This window comes from Gopherus flavomarginatus, chromosome 2, assembly GCF_025201925.1.
Source record: "Gopherus flavomarginatus isolate rGopFla2 chromosome 2, rGopFla2.mat.asm, whole genome shotgun sequence".
Classification (NCBI taxonomy): Eukaryota; Metazoa; Chordata; order Testudines; family Testudinidae; genus Gopherus; species Gopherus flavomarginatus.
In genome coordinates, this window is record NC_066618.1 from 219,868,667 (window position 1) to 219,891,152 (window position 22,486).

Here is a 22,486-nt window from a genome sequence, read left to right on the forward strand (position 1 = left end):
AGTCGTATCGGTGCCGGGACCGGGACCGGGTTCTGTCACGGTGCCGGGATCTGGACCGGTACCGGGCGCCGCTTCGGTGCCGGGATCGGGACCTACCACCGGTTCGGTGCCGGGAGGTCGACCGGGACCGGGACCTGCCACCAGCTCGGCGCCGGGAGGTCGACCGGTGCGGCGAATGTCTGGATCGGCTCCTGGAATCGCGGTGCCGGTAACGGCGGCTGGAGTCTGACCGCGATCGTCTCGATGTCGACCGGCGCCGCGAGTGCGACCGGTACCGCTGAGGGGAGCGGTGCCGGGACTGCGAGCGGCGGCGGGATCTGGAGCGACCGTGACGTCGGGACCTGGATCGAGAACGTGAGTCCCGAGACGGTGCCGACATCATAGGCTTGCCTCTGGACACGACCCGCACCGGAGGTACCGGGGGTGGTAGCTGAGTGGGCTCGGTCATGGCTATGAGGTCCCGTGCCGAGGCGAAGGTCTCTGGTGTGGATGGCACCACTATCTCGACCCCAGATGTCATGGGGGAGCTTGGCGGCACCGGACTCGACGGACCCGCCGGGCCCGGAGTCGACGGTGCCGGCGGCGCCGCGGCCGATGTTGAGGCCGGGCGCTCCACTCGGGTCTGCCTGGCCGGAGTAATGGACTTCGACGGCCTAGGCTCTGTCCCCGGTGCCGGAGAAGGTCGGTGCCGGGGAGTCTTCTCGGTGCCGGTGCGATCCGGTGCCGGCGCCGACATCACGGCCTGCGAAGCCGCCGGGTCAAGTGCCGCCTCCATAAGGAGAGTCCGGAGCCTTTGATCCCTCTCCTTCTTAGTCCTTGGCTTAAAAGCCTTGCAGATGCGGCACTTGTCGGATCTGTGCGATTCCCCCAGGCACTTCAGGCACGCGTCGTGGGGGTCGCTGGTAGGCATGGGCTTCTTGCAGGCCGCACACTGCTTGAAGCCCGGCGAACCAGGCATGAGCCCGGTGCCGGGTGCCGGGAAGGGCTAAGCCCCCGGCGAAGAACTATTTACAAACTACTTATCACTTAACTACTACTATCTACACTTAACAATCTAATTAACAACTACAATAAAGATAACGATAGAGAACAAGGAGAGCTAGGGACGTGGAGGACAGCTATGCCGCGCTCCACAGTTCCAACGACCGACACGGCGGTAAGAAGGAACTGAGGAGCGGGTGGGCCGGCAGGGATATATATTAGGCGCCATGGCGGCGCCACTCCAGGGGGCGACCTGCCGGCCCACTGGAGTTGCTAGGGTAAAAAAGTTTCCGACGAACGTGCACGCACGGCGCGCACACCTAACTGGAATGGATGTGAGCAATCACTCGAAGAAGAACCCTTAATTTTATAAAAATATCCCTCAGCCTTCTTGTTTGCAGGTATGAACCTTGACTCAGTGGGAGACAAGGAGACTCTCCCTTCCTTCCTAGCTGTTATCATTTGCAGCTCCTTCTTCTACCACATGTTCAGTACCCAACACTGGTAAGAAAGCTCCATCTATGGAGGGTATGCACATTCACCAGAAATATGTCTACCTGTCCCAGCATCCTGGTATTCCAATGATGGTGCTTCCAGAGGTGGAAGGGAGGTGGATGCAACCAGTACCAACTTGTAATCATATCATAGGGCAGCATTCTCCTTTGGGGATGGAATACCCAACACCCTCGTCCTTGACATGCAAATGAAGTGTAAAAGGTTTCTAATCTGCTGCTCCAGCACTGGCCAATCTCTGAACAGCTAGTATTTACAAAGGACTTTTCATCCACAAGAACCCCAAAAAGTTTTATTGACTTTAAAATATAGGAAGAATTCACTTACCACTGAAATATAGTGATGTTCAGAGTGGAGTGCATTAGCCATTCTGCACCAGTGACACTACACAACAGTATTTTAGAGAGGTAGTGAAGAACATCATTTAAAAACAGAAATGACAGAGTATTTTAATTTTCTTTTAAATGTAATTACCCAAGTTGGAATTTGGCCAGAATGTGAAGGGAAGCTTAATGCCTATAAGTGGACAAGATACTGGTTTTGTATTTCATGCAAAAAGCAGGAGTTGGACACCTGTAAAACTGATGAGACCTCACTGGAAAACAGTGTCTGCTTTCAGGATTCATTGCAAGAACCGGCTATGTTATATAATGTGGTAATGGAAAAGAAGATTTATTGCACCTTCAGGTCTAAATCCACATATTAGAAGCACTAACTACATTTCTCACCTGGTCTTCTTCTCCACCACCTTCTTCATCATATTTCAGAATATTGTCCCTTACATCATCTTCTGGATCGATCAACAGTTGTTTGGCCTGACGCTCCTTATCGCGGCGTTTCATCCACACTACAAACATCAAAACTAGAACTAGATTGGAAAGGGGGAAGACCAGAAACAAAAACATTATTACTCTCCACATTATACCATAGTTAACACCTTACGAAAATCACCCCCTTTGATATTAAATCAAAATTCTACACCATGACATAGTTTTGAGTAAGAGATTTCACTGAATTATTTCGGTAGCTGAAAAACACTGTATCTCACAATCCATACACTAATTATCCAGGATCTGAGGCATACATAATAACCTGACTCTGGAATTACAGCCAAAGAAAAGGGGGAAAAAGTGGTTTTAAGTTAGAGGTAGCTTTAAACCTAAGGGCTACTCTACTTTATGATGGATTTGAGTGTCCACAGGTGGATCACTCCAACCGCCCAGAAGAGCCAGAGATCGGAGTGGTCTGGCCAGATTTCACCTCCCTTCAATCTACCTCCTCCCCCCTGCCAGAATACCTCTCCTCCTTGGGGTTGTGTGGGGTGAGGGCAGTGTGTAACTGATCAACTAGCCCTACAAGACCTGATGAAGTTCCCTATGCATGTGGTATTTGCTGGAAGTTGATTAAGCCACCTTTCTGGCCCCTTTGCTTGCTGAATTAATATAGTAAAAGGGACGCAGCAGAGTCCAGAAATAGGATTTCCATATTATATTAATTATCATACAAAGAAACTGTGTTAAAAAACTACTGTTAAGGCTGTAAAGTTAAGCACTCAACAGTTGGGATGTTTCAGAAAATGAAGGAACTTTGACTTTTCTAATCTTATTTGTAAGGGCAGTGTGCATAGTTTTGTTTTCTGAAGTTGAGAACTGCTCTCAAAATAAAAAAAATAGTTTGTGTAAACTCATGTGACAAAGATGGCTGCACACTGCTGATGACTCGTGGGCTGAAGTCCTAGGTATCCTCTCAAAGTGTCGGATTATCTCTGGTCTCTCTCAAGGAGGAGGTCACTCACTAGTGAAGGCTCAGTGGAAATGTGAAACAGACTATAGTTATTTTACATAAAAACACTCAGAGCTAAATTCAGCTCTCAGCTATGTCAGTCTATCACCAAATTATTTCTACTGACTTCAGTGGAGTTACTCTGATGTAACACAATTCAGAACTTAGGACCTAAAATGGCATTTCCCCTCTGAAACACAGAATATCAGGGTTGGAAGGGACCTTGGGAAGTCATTTAGTCTAGCCCCCTGCTCAAAGCAAGATCAATTCCCAGGCAGATTTTTACCCCAGTTCTCTAAATGGCCCCCCTCAAGGATTAAACTCACAACCCTAGGTTTAGCAGGCCAATGCTCAAACCACTGAGCTATTCCCACCCTCATGCTGAACCTCAGTACTTTTGTGTTTTCTGTTTGGTGGGACTCAATTGTGCCTTAAAGGCACAGCCCTGCACTGGGGGCATTACAGAGTTGCAACACTCCATGAGCAGGGCTAGGAATTTTGTCTGAATGAGGAAGAATGCCTCCCAGAGCCTGTGTGTGTGCAGCAAGTGCAACCACTACTTGCTAACTCCTGCACATGGTGGAGCTTACTACACTGCCCCCAACTGCATGGCTGTCCAACTCTACTAATATTAGTTGGACTTCACATAATGCTTTTCATCTATAGATCTCAGACAACTATTACAAAGATGGAGAAACTAACAAATAGGTTAAGTGATTTCCCCAAGATCAGAGGGACTGAGACAGTAAGAGAACCTAGGTCGCCTGACTCCCAACCCTGTACCCTAGCCACTAGATCAAGCCGCTTCCCTGTGATTTAGAAATTAATAATTCATTGTTGTACAATCTTTTAAATTTCTTATTATGATACTGCTGTTTCAGTTCAGAAGTATTTAACAGAATGTTAGTTCTAGTTAGGATGATATTCTCTGCAATTGCTGCATTTCTCATCAAAATGAAACACCTTAAACTCAGAAATACTTAGGCCTAGCTCCAGTTAAGCAATGACTTGAACACCAATCACTTGTTCCAACAATACAGGGCCACAAACCTGTCTCCTAGTCAAGACTGCAAAGTAAGATGCACACTACGGGCAAGAATGCTTTAGACTGAGTTTCATAATGAGATGATTCACCAGTGAATCTCTCTCAGAGAGAGACTGAGCTCTGAAGTTGTATATTATTTATTTATACAGTGCCACAACAGTGCATGGCACATCATATGCTCTGAAGAGTTACAGTCTTTGACTTTGATCCAGAAGTCTGACCCATGTGGATGCATGGTACGGGGTCAACCTGAACAGATCAGTTTGCAAGACCTAAGTTTAGACTTGGGTTTGGAGGCAAAAAAAAAGAGTGACTGAAAAGGGAAGCTGTGTTTTTTGTTTGAACCTTGACAATTCTCAAACTTCACTTATTTTGTTAGTTTATAAGCTAAAGTTGTTGAAAAAGTAGTATAAAAAGGTAATTCTTGTAGCAGGAGGTGGGTGACTTCATTCCTAGTACAGAATGTACATTTCAAATTAGAACTAAAAAAGCATCCTGGTGGCAAGAAATCTCAATTCATCTGCCATGTAACTGTCTGAAAAACATTTGTAATTGATTTGGTAATTATGATAGCACTTCACTAAATCAATGGCTAACATTTTAAGAATGTCTCAGTAACACAAACATGTTTAATGTATCATCTCTGTGCACAGCCTGCTTTTCCTGGACAAACTCTACTATGCAATTCTTTGCCAGGCATGGAAAGTTTACTCTTCTTTATGACTCCACTCCATCATTCTGTATATTCAGGACTGGTGCTGAGTACTCTTAACAGGGGAATCCCTTTCTTGTGTTTCCACTGCAATCAGAGATCAGCTAACCAAATATGTAAGAGAGTTACAGTGTCTAATTTTATTACACTGGACATATAGTCATGGTGTTTGGTCATTTCCCTCATCAAATGCACTAGATACAAAATAGAATAATACCACTTTCAACTTTATGCAGCACGTAGACCAGGGGCGGGCAAACTTTTTGGCCTGAGGGCCACATGAGGTTTCGTAAATCGTATGGAGGGCGGTTAGGCACTGACTCCTGTTGGGGATGGTGTTGAGTCACACCTGCAGCAGCCTGGGGAGAGACTGGGCCTCTGATGGCCATGGCTGTGGCCTCTCCTCTACTCCACCCACATGACGCAATGCGTGTCCCGCAAAGTGCCTGGAGGAAGGAGTCTCTGCATTCCTATTAGCACAGAGTGTGGTAAGCACAAAAAGGTAGCTCCTGAACCCCTAATCTTGAGGTGCTCACACAAAGGCCACTTGCCAGCTGGCTCACATATTCCTAATATTGTATTAGTAATTATCACCAGAAAATCTTAACACTGCATCAAAGCTATAAAGCTGAATATGGGCAATTCTTTAGGAGGCAAGATCCTTGTCTGGTCCTGCTCATGGCAGAGAGATGTGCTCTAGGAATTACTTTGGGGAAGTTCTATGGCCTGCGTTATATAGGTGGTCAGACCAGATGATCACAATGGTCGTTTCTGGCCTTGGGATTTATGTATCAGCACTTGGATGGCTGAGGGGTAGGTATACTATTACCATACACGTAAAAATCTTTTTGAAAAAAACCTCATGTTCTCTGTTTAGCTTTGCTCTTGTGAAATACTATGAGAAGAGCTTAAAGAACTAAATTTCGAAAGACTCATGTACTTACTGAGCAAGATGATGATACAGAGCAGAATTGCAATGATGGCACCCGTGCCCAGTCCCGCACCAACAATCCGATCTACATCAGTACAGTCTCCATTTATGTCACACTGGCAAACCTTCACCTTTAGAACAGATGTGCTGGACTTGGGAGGATTTCCAGAATCTGTGATTATTATAGGAACATCATAGATACCAGCCTCAAGGAACCTGATCCTTAACGAAAGTTGGGCATGATCACCTATATGAGAAAATATATTAGGTGTAAAAATAAAATTTACTGCTTATGTGGATGTTAAACAATGATGGGAAATTTACAGGTTTCTGAACTTTATATTAACCTTCTGTTACTGGATGTACCAGATGCCATATAGGGTGCCAGAGACTTCGTATTACTGTGAACATTAGTTTCTAAATCTTACTTTTAAAATATCTTTCTCTCATTCTCAAGGGAGCTCACTTTAATGGCATTTGGTAACATTTCATTCACATTAATCTAAAAAATCCGAGCATCCAGGGAAATAACCATCGCCAGACAAAAAGAAAAGAAACAAAATGCAGGCAGCAGTTCATTTAAAAAAGATTAAAGTTTCCATTGTGTAAATTAATTTTACCACTAATACGAATGATGGTCCAATTCCTCTTAATACTAGGAGGAGTTTCTGGCAGTTCAAAGGCAAATGGTCCTGCATTCGGATCAATATCACGGTCTGTTGCTGTGATGTTAGTTGCATTGGGCTGTAGCGTTTCACAGGTTGTAGCCTCTTGAGGATGTACTTGAGGTGCATTATCATTAATGTCAAGCAAATATATCTGAAGAGTGCCAGTTCCACTCATAGGAGGAATTCCTTAAAGAAAAAAAAATTGGTATCTTAATTTTGCTTCCTATTAGAAACCTATTTAAATATTTCACACAAGCATATTTCAGCTACCCATGTACATGTGTTCAGTTACAATGTAAACTGAAATTTGATTTGAAAGGATAATTAAAACACCGACAACAAAACACGCTTCTTCTACCCCTATGTTACTCAAAATATACCAAATTGTTTTATAACGTTTTTCATGTTTAATGTCTCAATGTCACCTATTCATAAACCTTACACATGCTTTTGAAATAACTGTGAACACTTCATGCTAGACTCTGACTGGGCCTGCCCAAGAACTGCTTGAGCCGAGCATTGATAGCAGTGTCAGTATTCCCTGAGGACAAGAGTGGAGCCAACTGAACAGGACTGGAATTGATGTGTACTCTCTGCAGTCTCTGAAAGCACAAAGCAGGGGCTGCTTTGACCTGCCATCAAAGCAAAATACCTCCAGGAGCTCATGCTGCGGCAGTGCACTTCCACATATCTATATTTTAGGGCTCTGGCTTTATAAACAAAATCTAGTGCTTGGCCTCGAGGCTGCAAACCTGCACATGAGTAGTTTCACTGTCTTCATAAGGAATGTTCTTTGAAGGCACAAGTGTCTGCATGATTAGGGCCTTAGCTGGTAAATACAGGAACAAAGGAATTGCCATACTGGACCAGAACAGTAGTTCGTCCAGTTCAAGAAGCTATCTCCAACAGTGGCCAACACCAGATGCTTCAGAGAAAGAGGGGAACAACCCTGCAGTAGCCAGATCTGAGATAATCCCACCCTCCAGAGACCTTTCCACATAACCTCCAATAATTAGATTGACCTAAACCCCTAAGCATGAGATTTTACATCCCTTCCAAAACATTTTTTTTTAGTATTTACTTTTCTAACTCTGGGTATTCTTATCTGTATAGTATCTAATACTTCTTTAAATCTTGTTAAATTCTCTCTACAATGACAACCCATGGTAACAAGTTCCACAATATAATTACTCGTGTGAAACTTGCCACTTTTCAATTTCATTAAATGCCCCTCTGTGCTTATGTTATGAAATAAGGAAAATATAAGTTTCTGTTCTACCTTCCTTATACTATTTACTATTTTAAATACTTTTATGATATCACCTCAATCATCTCTTCTAAATTTTCTCTTCATATGAGATGTTTTCCCACACTCTGAATATATACCCATAAATCCACAAAATCCTTTTTGGAGATGAGATAACTAGTAAGTAACACAGTATCCCTGGTGAGGGTATATCACTGATTAATGAAATTGTAATACACCTCTACCCCGATACAACGCTGTCCTCGGGAGCCAAAAAATCTTATTGCGTTATAAGTGAAACTGCGTTATATCGAACTTGATTTGATCCACCGGAGTGCACAGCCCCGCTCATCCGGAGTGCTGCTTTACTGCATTATATCCGAATTCATGTTATATTGGGTCACGTTATATCGGGGTAGAGGTGTATTTCCCATATTAGTTCCCATCCCATTCCTTGTGCATCCTACAATTTTGTTTGCTTCTCTAACTGCAGCTTAACATAGAGGAGAGATCTTCTCTGAGAAATCCACGATGATGGCCTGGTCTTTCCCCCCAGGTGTTGCAGTCAGTTTAGAACTAGAAAGATATAGTGCACTTTTTCATTCCAACATGCATTACTTTGCATTTTAACACTGAATTTCATCTGCTATTACGTTGCCCATTCACCAAGCTTGATTAGAGCCTCCTGCAGCTCCTCACAGCCTTCACTGGACTTCACTGTCCTAAATAATTGTGTGTTATCAGCAAAATTTGCAACCACACGGGTTACCCCGTTTTCCAGATATCTGATCAATATATTAACTCCAATTTTAGTACCTTCTGCCATGGTGAAAATTGACCATTTATTCTTACATTTTTGCTTTCCGTGCTAGTACGATATAATGTTATTCAAATATATAGAATTAAAACTTTCTGAATATATATAAATGTGAATACATACCATTGTCAGATGCAAGGAAAGTCGCATTATACATGTTATTTTCCACATACTGTGACTCTCTGTCCAAAACTGCAATTGTAGTTATCTGTCCACTAACTGGGTCAATTTTTAGCCAGTTTGCAGGATCTGAAAGCTTTGAGTACCTGCATATTTGACGATAAGAAATGTTATTTATCCTCCAACAAGGTTTTCAAAAATGAAACATAAATATATTTTAACTCATTTTCTGAAAACGCATATATCTGGTACTATAACAATATTTTATGAGTTTCAGTTTATTAGCTTGCATTCTAGAGTTTTTTTGGATACACGCACTGTTTTAATAAAGTTTTTAAAAGCCTTGACATGTAAGTAAGCTGTTACCTAAGTCTATTTTAAATCAGTTATATACAACTGTCTGAAAAGTGAACATACACGTCATAAATTAGTAAAATGCACAATTTTCTTAAGTTGCATACGACTTAATCACTACAAGAATGCAGATTTCACATTCAACCATGATTAAACTATTTTAACAGGAACTCCTACTCCAGTTATAGCATGAGAACCATTATTGCGGCCATCTCAATTCTGTTAACCATGTGTGCATACATGTGCAAAGAGAGGGAGGAGATAGTACACATATTCTGATTTGACAAAAGTGACTCCATTATTTTAAGCTCTTTCAGTTCCAGTTTATGGCAATAAATCATTGGTTTTCTATGGATACCTCAGTGTATCCAACTAGTTTTACTGTACTCTCTGATTCTGATTTGAAGGAATAGGGTCATTCAAAACCACCCTTCCTTATAAAAAGTTGTCATTATATCAAGTATTAGTTTAAATAAATTACAAACGATCTTAGCTCATGTGATATTTAAAATAAAAACAACAGTACTAGGCTACAAAGTTATAGACCTATATATGACTTTTATGGCCCCAAATGAGCAAATATCAGCAACAATAACTAATTAACTAAGACTAAAACGCAACAGTCGCATAGCTGCTTATTTCTCCTGTCATTCTAGTAAATTCACCTCCCTAAGAGGCAATAGTTAGTTGATGGAAGAATTCTTGTGTTGACCTAGCTCTGTCTACAGGGAACTCAGGTCATCTTAACTACATCGCTTAGAGGTGTGGATTTTTCACACTTTGAACAACATAGTTGGATTGATACAATTTTCTAGACCAGCCCTAAATAATACAGAAACAGTAAAATTATAAGAAGTCTCATTTTACAAGGAAAGCACAAATGAAAGATTTTTTTGCCTGCATGAATTGGGGATGGGATAATGAATCCTGATCTGATGCAGGACAGCCATAAAGTTGAGCCACAGCAATCACAGCCTACGACTCTGATCAGCAAGATATGTCAGCATGAGCATAAACTAAAGCCTGACTCAATTCACTGGGATAGCCCATATGCTTAAAGTTCTGCATGTGTTTAGGTACCTTGATGAATTTGAGCCCTATGAGCAGAAGATGTCATAGTTTGCTCTAGATGCAGACTTATTTGCAGTCCACCCATAATTCCCTCTCTGGGGTGCTGCAGTAAACAGAGAAATCATACATGGGCTCTTCACTTCATGGTCAACCCCAAAGAGAAATATAGCATTCTGTATTCTGTTTCAAGCCTTCAGAATCTGTGCAGAGGGCTAGGGAATTAGGCCCAATTTTGAGATTAACAGCATGGGATAAGACGGGAATTATGCTTTACATCATACCTTAGAGCAGTTTGCTGCATGTAACGATCTGGGTCCTGAGCGGTGAAAGTAGTTAACATGTTACCAGCAAGAAGCCCTTCCTCCTGCCTGATAAGCTTAGGATTTGGGACAAAATATGGACTCTCATTCACATCAATGACGGTAATGGATACAGTTGCTGTTGACTGAGGAGGATGCTGAATTCCCTTGGCCAAAGGCACTTGATTTTCCGCAGCTACAGTAAGTACAAACATCCTGTTGGTCTCAAAGTCTATTGGCTGGCAAAAACAAAAGGGGCAAAATATTAGCAGTTGTTCATAGTAGCGACTGGCATGCAAACAAAAGAGTATTTTAAAAGTTCTTCTGTTTTATAATGCTTATATTGAGCTAGATGAACACAGAGCCTAAACAAAAGAGAACCACTGCAAAACTAGTACATATAAAGTTTCTATATGTTTTTCTGGACTACGGAATTCTGCAGCACTTTAGGATAATTTCTGCAGCAGCTATTCTAGTGCCAAGGGCAGCCAGGAACATCCATAGGCAAAGGGATTCAAGGGGCAATGATAGCTTATCTGACCCCTGCTTAGTGGGTTCAGCCACTCCTTGTCCCTCAGGGAGCATGTTCCTTTTTCACTGTGGCTGGTGAAGAATCTCCTGCCAAATTCTGCCCCTCAAAAGTTCTTAAGCCAAATTAGTCCAAATCGGTACTTACAACTTTTCGGGGGGGTTTCCCCAGAATGTCATTTATCTATCTAGATTTACTTTTTTGCCTCTCTACTGTCAGTTTAAAAAAATAATTTAATTTGAAGTATTTCAAGCATTTATGCCTTTGGAAATTTTATTTGATTCTCTATACTGGTTTGATTTGAGTATTATTTTGTTTGCTCTTTCAGAGGCTTCAAGTTTCTAACTGTCAATAGATCTGAAACGTATTAATACGTTCCTAAATACAAGGAACACAGGCAGTCAAGTGTGTCTTGTCAGCAGAATCAAACACAACTGGTATCTCTCAAGAAATGACAATTATACAGCATAGGGACTTGTGGAAAAAAACATAAGCATGCAATGTAGCCTAGATTGCTGTATAAATCCATAGATTCCCCCTGCTCCCCCCTCCCCAAAAAAGTACTGAAGGACAAATAAATAAATAAATAAATAAATGCTACCATATCCCAGACTGGAACACAGGCATTTCAAGCCCGAGTGCTGGATTTCATATCCTATCACCCACTTGACTGGATGTATCCAAAAATGAACCAGACAAACTAAGAGTCCGGACCCTTATCAGACAGATGAGAGGAAAGGGGACTACTTTTTGACAGATTCAAATTGTAGTACTGCCTTTTTATCATAACTTAAAAATACAAGTCATTCTTTCAGTCCAGGACTTTTTTGGCTGGTGAATGAAGATGAAGAACCTGCTCCATACAAGGCTTTTGAATGAGGTCTTAAAAATAGCATCGCCCTTTAGAAGCCTGTTGAAAAGTAGCTTCCTACCATTACTAACACCACTCTCCTTCCCCTCTGATATCATCCTGATTGGCTATTTTGAGTCAGCTGCCTAATAGGAACAAACTGGCATCATATTTGTGGGGAAAGGCATCCCTAGGCCTGGAAGATCAATGCTGAACAAAAGATAGAGAGCAGTTTGTTTATTATTCCAACAGATAGCCGTTAATGCTAGTTCTGATGCCACCGCTAGGCGCATGGCTTTTTCATAGGCTAATTTTTATTTGTGGCAAATAAAGATTTTCTAATCTGCCATTTAAACCTGATTTTCAGAATTGATATTTTAGATTGTCCATGATAATGTAAGTAGGAGGACCATTCAAAAGGTGAACAAAAGTTACTTTCAGAACAAGCATGGTGCACATTAATTTTAATTTCATATTTCACACTGGACTCAGGATTAAACAGCAGGGAGATACTTATTCTCAGTGCTCTCCTACTTCTCTGTCTCTGCTTAATTCAATGAGTTGTGGATATCACTTACCTTCACAACAGTTACCAACCCATCATTACTATTTGGATCAGTTAGAATAGTAAATCGGCCTGTAGGATCTCCACCAGTCATTCGATACACTGCGTTCCAGGCAGGAGTGTGTGGCTGATCCTTATCAGTTACAGTTAGATTAGCTACTATGATGTCCACTCTATTTTCAGGTACTTCGCCATAGAACTACAACAAAAAAACATACATTTTTACATATTTTACATTCTGTTTGACAGAAGCTGGCAATGGGCAACAGTGGATGGATCACTTGGTGATTACCTGTTCTGTTCATTCCCCTCCGGGGCACCTGGCATTGGCCACTGCTGGACGACAGGATACTGGGCTAGATGGGCCTTTGGTCTGACCCAGTATGGCCGTTCTTATGTTCATATTATATATATATATATATATATATCAGTGTATAATAGCACCATGAAATACTCATCAGGGCACAGAAAATGGTATTCATCTTAGTTTAATTGTACACTAAGAGGCAGAGCCTCAGCTGGTGTAAATTGTCTTCAATGGAGCTATGACAATTTATATCACCTGAGGATTGAAAACCTGTGAGGATTCCTGATGTCTTGCTTTAGTCGATTTAATCAAAATTCTCTGTGATCCATTTATTTGGAAAAAAAATCTGACAAATACTTTAATAAAGGAGAACACCACCTGCAGTCTACCATTATCAAACAGGAATGTGAGCTAGCAAACTAAAACCTATCTGAAACCACCTAGAAAACGAGGGGGTTGATTCTTTAGCTAAATATTGTATTTTGAATTAAGTATGGTATGTCCTAAGGGACAGGTTCTCCTCTTGGTTAAATCCCTGCAACACAGCAGGTTATTAGATAAGTAACAAATATTTTCAATTCATATTTTATATATATATATATATAAAGTGAAAAATTCCTTAATAACGGCCATAAACATTCATACCCTTCATTTACTTCTGTCTTGTACTTACAGTCATAGCAGTGAACTCTGGAGGATTGTCATTGACATCTGTCACTGTGATGACAGCAGTTGCTGTGTTTGAAAGACCATATGTTGGGTTTCCTTCCATGTCCGTAGCTTGAATTATTAATGTATACTGCTGTACTTTCTAAAACACAAAATGACACCAACATAAGTTATAGACAAAAACAACATTCCAGTAGGACAGCAGGTGTTCCATAAATTGTGCTTTATTACGCAAAGAGCCTATCATACTGTTTATTCCAGTTAACATCAGTTGAAATGACTGAAGCAAAGTTTATATCACCAGAAGTACAGTAGTGATTTGCCTCTAAATATATTAAATTGCCTGCATTTTTCATACATCACTTGTGATTGGGGAGGCTTGCATGATATGTTCTTACTATGAATAATGAAAGAACTTTATACAAGTTACTGTTATTACCACAGAGGTAGATTTTTGACTAAATTTTTTTTTTTGTTTTAAATGGAAAAAAACTATAGTAGTTCAGCCTAAATACGTAGTAAATCCTAAAGGGTTTTATGAGATCTGAGCCAGAGAATATCTTTGTCCAAAGGACTACAACTGCCAAGGCTTTATTGTAGCAAAGCCTAAGTATTAGAATGTAGCTGCAACTTCTTGATATCACTATGGAAACTGCAGCTGTCAAGGCTAACAGAAACTAGTAAAGTGACTGGAACACCCCCTTCCCTCCGTTCCTGATTATTTCTATAAATGTTAAACATTCCAAACAAGATATTCCCTGCTTTCTCCCAATTTGCCAGTGCCAGTTGCTTTATGTGTTGTTAAAAACAGCACACAGTAAAGAGAATTTGTATTCTTAAATCATTGCTGGAAGTATGCCAGATCTTTCCGAGGCTCTGTGTTAGTTCTGTGAAAAAGAATTGCCTGACAGACTAGATCTCAAAACCAGCTAGACCTTACTACTGAATGTATAAGATTTTTTAAAAACAAACTACGAAGATTTTCTGTACATTTCTATTGCAAAATGTAAATAAAGTTTTTTTTTAACACTTAATTTACCAATTCAACTTCAGCTTTAGCACTCCCTAGCTTGGTGGGATGATACTATGGCATGAAATTCAATTCTTCCTCCAGCAGAAAACTGGCAATGACATCAGCATTTGTTATTACTCTGAAATATTACTTTCATGAATGGTTTATGGAGACAGCTAAAGAATTTTTTTCTGTTAAAATAAGGATACTTAAAGAAAAGCACAGTTTTTTTTTATTTCCTACAAAAACATCATCTCCCCCACACATTCTGGTTGCTTTTAAACTGGAGGTATACAACTGATTATTTCACAACATAAGTTATAAGACAGCAATCTTTGATTTAACCCTTCCCCCACAAGATAATTACTTTTAAGAAAACTACCAAGGGTCCATTCAATTAAAATTTCTCATTTGCTTTCAAATCTTGGATTTATATTATCATATACATAGTGGCCTAAGTTTTTAAAAGAATGTACACTTGTAAGAGTATGCACACTTGCACCTGACTTTCACACGCAAAAGATCCAGGGTCCAATTCACGAAACCATCCCTATTTAGGGAAGCACTTAAGTGCATGTTTAAGTCCCTTAAGCATGTACTTCCATCCTTTTCTATACAGGACCCTGGACAGTGAGAGCAAATCATTCTTTATAAAACAATATTGTTTATACATAAAACTGATTCTGCTTCTTCAAGAAAATACAGGTGCAAAAATCCTCTTAAGGGTTTGTTCATGACACAAACAAAATATGTAGTGATGAAAGAATCAAAGGAATACATTTGTTACATTTATGCTATGGAACAACAGTGCATTGCTTATTGCAAAACAATAAACATAACACAAAAATATCAGGCCAAATCCTGGGCCCAGATTCTTCTGTGGCAGAAAGACTGCAGGAGCTCTATGACTCGTCTTGGCTCTGAAGTCACAAGTCCTGAAGCACTAGAGAATTGTGTTAGGATTATATGGCTACCCAAGTCCTCCTCTTTTCCAGAATCATCATCTTATTTATTTTTGATGTGCACGCTACATATCAAGCAAACATAGGGTCCCACCCCAATGAGCGTGCAATCTAAATATTCTTCTTAGTCTGACCTTCATGTATGAAAGATGAACTACTCGGGATGAGATTGTTGGGAGGCACTGGGCATGCACAAGAAAGGAACAAGCCCAGCATGCTTCAGCCTCTGTAGGAACTTCACAGCAACACCCCTGAAAAAGAACTGTCAGATAGGGAGAGAAGACAGTCCCACTGGGTGAAATCTTTCCACTCCCACCCCAGGCAGGCAGTAAGAGAAAAGAGCACTCCACCTAGCTAACCTCAGACACAAGGTAAGAATAATTGGTTATTGTCTACCCTACAGTGACTACAGTGGCACAGCTCCGATGTGGCAGCAGTGCTGCAGTAGTGCAAACAGTTCCTACACTGGGGTTTTTCCGATAATGTAGGTAACCCACCTCATAGTTAACTTTCACCTGGGAAGTGAGTGTGGGTTCTCTCATTTCCCCTTTTACACACCAGGTCCAACACTCCATACCATGGGTCAGCTTGATATTCAGTTGGTTCATCAAGCTACCTAAAGCTAACATGCCCCTTACTACTCTATAAACAGGCCTAAAGGATCTGGCCCACATAGTTTAAACTTTTGCAAAGAACAGGTATATGTCCAAAGTTCTACAGGCCAAATTAAAGCTCTTACAAGGGGAACAAGATGTTGTACCCAAGCCGGGGTAGACACGAAATGATAAAACAGTAGTCAGGTGCAGCCCAGCACCCTCAGGATGCTCACTGGCAGCTCCTGTAACACTGCAGTATGCACTTCCCCACTCTGGGTTAGAGCATCTGGCTAGTGGATGAGTACACATCCCTCTACTAGCACTATTAGAACTGCAAAGTATCTGGCTTCTTCAGCATGATCTCCTTTATTGAAGCAACCAACGGATGGCTGCCTCTGCCTGGGAGGGACACTCAATATCCTCTCCACTCCAGGGCAGTTGTTTTAGAGCAGCCATAATTTGCTCCTAAATTTCCAAATGTGCATACCATTGGCTCCCATCATCTGGAAATATACTAATGTTGTTTTAGTCTATTATGGATTAAAATGCCTTTATCTTATTTTTGTCTAGTTTAGTATTTTAAATGAATATTTCTCAGGCACTTTAATGCAACAATATTCAACAAAGATGTCAAAAGCACTTATTTTTTCCAAACAATTATTCATTTGGACATCAGTAAAGCAATCAGTGAGTAGAATTAATGGCAAACTACTGTGGTGGAAGGCTTCTTTTATTGTTAGTTTGAAGGTCTACTGGGAAGTCCTGATGTGGCAGCTGATTTCTCCTATGGTAAATCAGGTACTGCTAATTGCTATGTAGTAGAAGACAGAGATAGCATTTATACAGACTGTAAGCCCTTCTGAAAGTACACATGTCAAAGAAGATCCCAGGGTTAATGTTACTACATGGTGGCATTAGAAACCCTCAACGAATCCTCCATCAATCTGAGTGCCAGAAGATTTATCCTACATGCCACTAGTGCGGTCCAGGGATGGAAGGAAGGTTAGATCCTTCCTCTTCATGTGGAGCTCCTGATCACAAGCCAGGAGAATTGGCTCTATTTCCCATCCCCCTCTTTTCCTGAGGAGCTGAGCAGGAAGAGGAACTACTGCCACTCCTGAGTCATAGCTAGTTCCGGCTGTCCTTGTCAGCAGTGTTCTGCCACAGCATTCACTGTGTGCGATTTTTAATTCAACAAATGCAAGCTGGCAAGCGTGTCTGTGAAGGGTGAGCAATTATATCACGGTTGTGTAAATTAATTAACACTAAAATACTGGTCACAGGACAGTTCACAAAAAGTTTTGAGTTATGTGCAAAGAAATGTAAAATGAACGGTGTTAAATAAATATATATTAAATAACGTTAAAGAAATAAATATATATTTTTATAAGAAAACACAAAAGGGAACTTTTCTGCTTTCTGTATGTGTCTTATAGATACAGTTTTCAAAGGCTGTAAAAAAATAAATCAGAAAGTCAGTTTTTGTCTTATCGACAGTGGATTCTTGGTCTAAGTAGAGGACAGGGTGAACAATGACTAATTTATCAGCCAGGCCCTAATCCCGCTAGCAAGACAGACTAGGGAAACTGGATAATGACTGGACAGAACTAGCCAACCACTCCAAGGCTACAAGAAACAGAGAAGTAACAATAAGACAGCTGTTGTAAAAAATAATGAATACATAAGAGCAATGGTTTAAAAAATAAAATAAAATGACAGTACCAATTAGAGTTGTAGCAGAATAAAGTAAAAATGTATTAGAAAATATATTTAGAATGGAATGTTTATAAATGGGGCAATTTTAATATTTTGAAATTGTGTGCCTTTACGAGACAAAGTATAAAAAATGTGTGTTTAACAAATGCAGGTGTGTGGGGGGGTGTGTGTGTGTGTGGCAACACAGGACATACACCAGATTGGACCAGCATGAATTTAATAAAGTCGGAAACAGCCTACCTGTGCCCAAGGACTGGGTAATTCATCACTACACTATCCTGCTCCTCTGCTTTACTTCTGTTTTATCCTTAATTAAAGTGGTAAAATCTTGTCTTAAAATGTTCTTATTAAACCTTTAAACTAGTTAAGCTCAGTAAACGACACAGACTGTGTTTTTTATCCAACATACAGTAAGGACGTTTGCTGGAAACTGCAGGATGAGTCTGTTTCTAGACTGAAGTAAACTCACTTCCAGGCCATTCCATCTCATCCTCTCCCCCCAATCATATCCATGGCAAGACCCCCACCTTCCTTACTCCTTCGCTCCAAGATCCCTTCCTCTTTCTGAGCTAACTCCAGTGAAAGTGAGTGAGATCAGATGCTTTACATTCTATGCAAAACAAAGCTTTAAATATCTTTTACCCCTAGGATATTTGCCAAAATCCAAGTTTTCAAATCTTGGAGCTGGCCAGCTCTAAGAGAGTACTGGTTAGGCAGTGCTGTGCAAGGGGGAAAAAATTACATTTGAAAAAAATGTGTAAATTACCTACAAACTATTTTACATACGCACAAGAATGGACAGCATTTAAAATACAACCTATAAAATTCAGGCCCGCCTTACCTCTCTATCAAGTCCAGCTGCCACTGTGATAATGTCACCAGTTTCATTGTTGATTGTAAACATGTTCGGTGAGGGGGTGCTTGGGGCCTGCGACAAGATTCTGTATCTCAGCATCCCATTCAGTGCATTAGGATCATCGGCATCAATAGCAGTAACAGTCATCACATAGGTTCCTAACAGCACGATACATAATTAGTGTTAAATAAACAGTTTACTTGAATTACACAAGGTCACTTACAAGCACAAAAATGGTCAAAACATTTACTTCTTTTGATAAACATTACAAATTCTTTCTCTTACCCAAAGGAAACTGAGTAGGCCTGAGTCCCAGGATTAATGAAGCAATTAAGATACATAACAGAAGATAACAGCACTGGTGTTTATAAAGTATCAAACTTGCTTATTACTGACAAAGGTCCACAGGCAATCAAATCCTGCATTTCTGCCATAAACACATTTAACTAACAGTGAAGCTTCTAAAGTTTAAATAGCAGGCTCAATCGCTGGGCCAAATGAAACATTTGATAATCAAAACATGTTTAATTTTAAAATGTGCCGCATGTGTTAACTGTGTATGAAACTCAGTGCAAAATCAAAACAAGGGCTTTTCTAGATACTAATTCTTTCCCTTTGCAATCCTGTTTAAAATCATGTTGGTTCTTGGCACTTGAACTTGGCATAATATGTCTTGAAAGAAACTGAAGGAACATGTCAGTTGTCCGAAGAATTCCTTGTTGCACTGCTAAGAAAATGGCTTCTGACACATAATTTGCATCTAGATGTAAATCTGAACTTATTCCAACTTTGAGGGTGGTTCAGAGACATAATTTTGGTTCTGGAGAAAATCCTAAATTGCACAGTTTGGTTCCAAATCCAAACTTCCCCAGAATTACTGAGATTCACATCCAGGTCTATATATAGGCTCCAATCCTGCAATTAATGGCATGGACTGTACTATTGCACTTGTGTACTATCAACTGCATGATTGCATCTGCATATAGATATAGACTCTAATTTTAGACTCTCATTTTTGTCACCCTTGGCCTAAATAAACTGTATCATACAGATCACATACTCTGTTATGTAATATATACTATATTAGCTGTATATATTTTCTATATAAAACAGAGAATGGGCTTAAAATGTATATATATAATTATATAGACTCTCCAGAGATATTACATGACATTTCCTTTCTAACAAGGAAGCTATTGTAAAACTTTTGTTTTTAAAATGTCAACATTGTCTTTTCTAGACATTGGGTCACTGGTTTCTTGCTTCATTTGAAAAGGACACTCAAGTAGGTTGCTAGAGTACAACACATACAAATCTTCAGGATGTACAAATACCCCAAATTGCCACAGGATAAGCAGAGAAAAATTTGTTCCACAACCATACATGGTATCATTACTGTAAATCTGTTCAACTTCTTTTAGTTTTTATTTTTAATCCCTTAGTGTTCTTTTTATTCAAAAACTGACTAGTCAGGGGAGAGAGATATTTTACAGGAAGAGGCGTATTAAAAGGTCACTAATCAGTTGTCTAGCAACAAGCTAATCTTCAAAGTTACAGAACAACTGTTTGGTCTCCTTTATTTTTCCAATCTTGAATGGGTGCTGCCATAATATAAATATTTGGGTGCTATCCAAATAAAGTAGTCCTTCCCCATTTTCCTTCTCTCTGCTTTGTCCCTTACTCATTCCCTAACATGTGTAATGAAGTCTTTCTTTTAAACTGATTTTTAGCTTGCAAAAATGTAAATTAAAAATTAAGGGTAGTGGCAATCTAGCTTCCTGAAATTTTTGTCGATTGCATCTTTCAAAAATATTAAGACTTCTAAATGTATTTTCCTCCAAAACTAAAAAAACATCTATTTTCACACAGAAAACCTGCTATGTTTTACCTGGCTTTGATCCTTCAGGCACTGTCCCATTCCAGACTTGGTGTAAGAACTCAGGCCTATTGTCATTCATGTCAATAACATTAATGACAATGTCAATAGGATTCTCCACCTGGTTTCCATTTACATCCACTGCATGTGCTCTCAGCTGCAAAAGCCATTGGGAATTGTGTGAATTTGCAAAACATATGAACATACATGGACATTAGCACAGACAGGAAATTTTACACTAACCATTTTAGCCTGATATATTTCAATATCTTTTACTGCTCCCCCATCTTGATGACTTAAATTTTCAGTTTATTGAGGGAGCCTTTGTAGACAGAGTTCAATGGGCCTAACACATGTGTAACTGAGGGCAGAACTAAGCCCTTTACATTTAAGGAAGGATACCAATTTCTTTGTTTTTTCTTTCTATTTTTGAAGGCTTTTTTCCTTCTGGAAATTTCTTGGCTTGAGAAAGAAAAAAAAAACCCTGAATAGTTCACCCAGAGGGGACAGATTTCTGTGGGGCAGATTTCACACTCCCATCAGCCTAATTTACGGACTCCAAATTACTTTTGGAATAATAATACTACCTAATGCTTTATAGGCTTTTGTATTTCTTAACCCTGATTGCCAGTGGAAAGTCTCCAGGAACATCCAATCCTGCACTATCCATATAGAGGTCTTCTGTCCTTCATCAGAAAATGTTTGTTGGTAATCCATCTGGAATTAATATTGCTTTATTTTTGTAAACTTTGAAATGGTATTATGAAAACTGTATTGCAAGAATATTTCAAAGGAAAGAGAAGACTCTAGACAATATTTTTAATTTAAAGCCTAAAAAAGAAAAAGACTAATTGTGTAGATCTATTTAGTTTTGCTGGCAGGGTATGGAAAAAACTGTTCTTACTAAACAGCTGAAAATTCAAGGGTCTAAAATTTATGCTTACATTTTCCGAAGTGGTATTTGGTTGCCCTACTTGAGACACCTTAAAGAAGCTGATATAGACAGAGTTATGTTGTGGGAGAGCTTCTCCTGCCAACATAGCTACCACCTTTCGCAGAGGCAGGAGTTATTAAGCCAATAGCAGAACTCTCTCTTGTTGGCTTAGAGTGTCTCCACCATAAGCATTACAGCGGCATAGCTGCCTTGGTGCAGCTGTGCCACTGTAAATGCTGTAGTGTAGGTGTATCCTAAATTGGAAATTTGGGAGGTAAAAACTTGTCAGTATAGCTCAGAAGTAGTTTTGACACAGAGTTATAGGAGGCAGGGGGTGAGATTAATCTACCATATACTGGAAATGGGTCTTAGAAGTTGTCATAAAATTCCTTAGTCACTATTACTTAAACTGGAACTGAAAGGGAAAGAGCTAAAACAAATTGTATTCGTTAATCCAAATTCTTGGTAAAATCCCATGAATTCTAGAGCTGCTGCACCTTAACTTCATCAAACTCCATCTATGAATAGCAACTGCTAAATCTTCTGTACAGAAAGTAGGATTACACTTGCTCCTCAGATGGGCCAACAAATTGTGCACTAAAACTATTCTACTCTAGAAATTATCTCCAGGAACTGTCTCTCTTCTCTATTGTTTCAAGTGGGGACCATTTCAGGTCAAACCTTGGTTTCCTGCTTTGCAATCAATTTTTTTTCCCTACTAGTGCTGCAGAAATATTTGGTCCACTTTGCAATTTCTCTAAAGCAAAGAACATAGCTTTCATAAACAGAGAGATCTAATTTACAAATATTATTCCATTAAAATGCTTAGATTTGCCCTGAAAATGCCCTCATAGTTTTTCTTCTCATCCATTTCTCAAATTTTAGCTGCTGCAATTCCAGTATAATTATGCCCAAGTTAAGGTGTTATATTAAAAATAAACTTCTGTCAAACAAACAATATGGTGGAATTTGTAATCAATGGTATAAATCAGAAAAAAAAAACTACAGCATTCACATTTCAGCCTTCTTTAATTATCTAAATACACTAACTCACATTTGTTAAGCTGTTTCAACA

At 39.9% G+C, this 22,486-nt stretch overlaps 1 protein-coding gene across 1 annotated transcript in view; it reads right to left on the reverse strand.

Annotated features, from left to right (window-relative positions):
- The window catches only part of CDH2 (cadherin 2), a 208,860-nt gene that overhangs the window by 49,561 nt on the left and 136,813 nt on the right, over nt 1–22,486 (reverse strand). The window contains exons 6-14 of the mRNA XM_050941947.1: nt 20,490–20,634; nt 18,587–18,759; nt 13,464–13,601; nt 12,497–12,682; nt 10,522–10,778; nt 8,819–8,961; nt 6,585–6,818; nt 5,978–6,211; nt 2,223–2,362 (exon numbers count right to left, since the gene is read on the reverse strand). Of these exons, the coding sequence (XP_050797904.1) occupies nt 2,223–2,362; nt 5,978–6,211; nt 6,585–6,818; nt 8,819–8,961; nt 10,522–10,778; nt 12,497–12,682; nt 13,464–13,601; nt 18,587–18,759; nt 20,490–20,634 (1,650 nt within the window). The remainder of the gene's footprint in view (nt 1–2,222; nt 2,363–5,977; nt 6,212–6,584; nt 6,819–8,818; nt 8,962–10,521; nt 10,779–12,496; nt 12,683–13,463; nt 13,602–18,586; nt 18,760–20,489; nt 20,635–22,486) is intronic.